The following is a 2,888-nucleotide window of genomic DNA, read 5'->3' on the forward strand; positions in this document are numbered from 1 at the left end:
ATCGCATCCCCCCCCCCACACCCGGGGCAGACCCTCAACTGCCAGCCTTTGCCCCCGGGCTCCGGCAAAAATTGCCCCCCTGCCACCTCCGCATGCGTGGTCGACCAATTAAATGCTGTCACGCCGCGCCGGTACCACCATGGCGGGATCATGAAAGCTTTGTCCCTCGCCCTCTCTCCGCCTCCGTCTCTGCCCCACATCGTGCATTCATGCACACACGTCCCCCCCCCCGCCCCCCTTCCCGCGTATGTGTGTGTGTGTGTACCGCCCCCTTGGCACCGGGGCATCGAGAGACAAGGGACCGGGCGGGGGGGGGCGGCGGCGGGTGGGCGCCCATCACTGTCCCGGTCCCCCCCCCCCCCCCTGTGCCGGGTGTAGGGAGGCCCGTTCCCGAGGGGGGAGTATATTTCCGCGGAGCGCCGTAGTTGTCGCCAAACAGCGCGCAGCACGTGATGGCCAAATCACACACCAAAGTAGATGCCGTGACCGGCCTCGATTGCCTGGTCGAGCATGGCCGCCTGCGATCGAGCGAAGGCGGCCAGAGAGTGCAGCGCCTGCTGATGGGCCTCCACCGCCTCCGGGTGTGCTGCTTCCCGATGGTCGGCATCCAGGTCGGCCAGGTTGATGAGACTGCGCTGTCGCTGCAGGAGCTCGACGAGGAAGGCCGCCGCATCGTCACCGTGCCGCGGCGACACCGGGTCCGCCAGCAGACGCCGCAGGTGCTGGCGCCCGTGCCGGACTGGGGCATCGTCAGCAGGACACTCGCAGGCCAGCGCGCCACACTCCTCGCAGATGGCCGCCTGAAGGGCTTCCTGCAGGTGGAAAAACTCCGCAACGCGGAGTGTTTGAATGTCTGCACCGTGGTTTGGGGAGGATACATCAGTATGCGCAAGCGGCCGAGAGGCCAGTGGCCCCGATGCACAGGGGGGACCCCGACAAGGGCAGGGGAAATGCGCGACGGGCGGGCGCGAGGAGGCGGGAAGAGGGCGGTGGAAAGGCCCACTGGCACCGGCACACAAGCACACACAACCGCGGCAAATGGCCAATGCCCAATGGGGAGCGGGGGGGGGGGGGGGGGGGGAACCACGTACTCAGGGCCATCCGGCTCGTGGGATTCAGGGAAAAGCCCCGGCCCGAGGCAGCCCGCTCGAGGGTCAACCGGGGCGGAAGGCCAAGCGCCTGCATCAGGCCCTCACGGTGTGCCGGGAATTCGTCACCCCGGATGCCCACTCCCCCGCAGGCGGCGTCATCGGCGGCCAGGCTGTCCTGGAAGGCCATCGATTGGGCCAGTGCCTGGGGCCCGGCCACCGACAGGACCAGCCGATCATGGGGATTGGCCTCGGCCTCGGGGAAGAAGCCATACTGGAAGATCAGCTCGTCGGAGCCCTTATCACCGTAGGATGTCAGCAGGGGAACCAGAGCGCGCTCCTGGCCGGCTGGTCCGGCGGCCGCCGTCAGCACCGGGTCCGCCGAGTAGATGGTCACCCCGTCGAAGGATGCCTGCCACTGGGCAAAAAGGTGGTCGGCCGGCTGCCGCGAGGGGACCGGTGCCGATGCCGCTCCTTCGGCGACCGGTGTCGATGCCGCTCCTTCGGCGACCGCTGCCGATGCGACTCCTTCGGCGACCGGTGCCGATGCCGCTCCTTCGGCGGCCGCGGCCGTGACTCGGCCGGTCGCCGCCACGCGATGATTGCAATAGTCCACCACGGGCACCAGGGCATCGACGATGGCTTCGCTCGGGCCAGTCCCAGGACTGCCGGCCAGGAAGGGGCCGCGGAAGACCCGCGACCGGAAGGCCCCATCCGCCCAGAGGAGATCCCCCGGGGCAAGGAGCTCCTCCCCGGCCAGGGGCCCAGCCGGGCAGCCCGGACCATCCAGCGCCAGCAGGCATACCAGCACCCGCAGCACCGGTAGCTCCAGGCCGAGCAAGTGCATGCGCTTGGTCAGAACCGCCGGGCCAAGCCCGGTGCCACGCAGCAGCCGAGACGCCAGCTCGCCGGCCGGTCCATAGAGGCAGGCATTCAGGCTCGGGGGGGTCGTCGGCCAGGCGGCCATCAGCACCGGCAGATACTCGATCAGATGGGCCTCCTCGGTGGGCTGGGCAGCCCCGGCACCGGCGTCGGGCCAGAAGCCCGGCAGCCCCGCGAAGGTGTCCTCGAAGGCGAGTGCCGGGGCGGCGGCCGTCGGGAGGAGGCCCTCCCGGCGGGCGTGCGCCCGTGCCAGCAGCAAGCACAGCAGGATGCCCAGGCGCGTGCGCAGGGGGGTCCCAGGGCGCAGCCGGTCCGGGTCGATGTCTTGCAGGGCGTCCACACAGCCGGGGTACAGGGCCACCAGGCGGTCGACCAGCGGGGCGTCCGTCCCCTCCAGCAGGGCATCCAGGCTGGCCAGGGCACGGCGGACTGGCCGGACACCGGTCAGCCGTTGGTCGGTGAGCACAAACTTCCCGGGGATGAAGCAGAGCGGGATGGCGGCATCATCGGTGCCTGCGGCGCCGCCAGGCGGAAGAGGCAAATTCATGAAGAGACCCATGCCACCGTGGGCATCGGCCGCGATACGCAGCTCCGGATGCAAGTAGGTCTCCGGATCCTGGAGGAGGGTCTCCACCAGACGGGCATGGCGCCGCTCAAGTGTGGGCCGCATATTTCGGCCGGGGCAAGTGAAGGGGGGCTCGGCAGGGGGCGAGGAGGGGGGGGGGGAGGCGGGGGAGGGAACGCAGGATGTGATCGGTGGGCATGTCCGTCCTTTGGCAGCGCCATCTTGAATAGAAACAGCAATCCCACTCCGCCGCCGTTCCCCCCGCCCCCCCCCCCCCGACCCGGTGCCATCGCCGCGTCCCGACGGGCGGGCCAATGTGGCCCCCCATGCGCGCACGTGCGCGTAGTCCCCGC

General features: G+C 70.1%; 1 protein-coding gene across 1 annotated transcript; it reads right to left on the minus strand.

The window, feature by feature from the left end:
• Positions 1-366: 366 nt before the first annotated feature.
• On the minus strand, positions 367-2,640 carry H696_04789 (hypothetical protein; the record flags this gene model as incomplete). Its single annotated transcript, XM_009498655.1, has 2 exons — positions 367-853; positions 1,092-2,640. The coding sequence occupies 2 exons, from the start codon at positions 2,638-2,640 to the stop codon at positions 462-464; spliced, it is 1,941 nt and encodes a 646-aa protein (XP_009496930.1). The 3' UTR covers positions 367-461.
• Between the last annotated feature and the right edge of the window lie 248 nt (positions 2,641-2,888).

This window comes from Fonticula alba, assembly GCF_000388065.1.
Source record: "Fonticula alba strain ATCC 38817 unplaced genomic scaffold supercont2.8, whole genome shotgun sequence".
NCBI lineage: Eukaryota > Rotosphaerida > Fonticulaceae > Fonticula > Fonticula alba.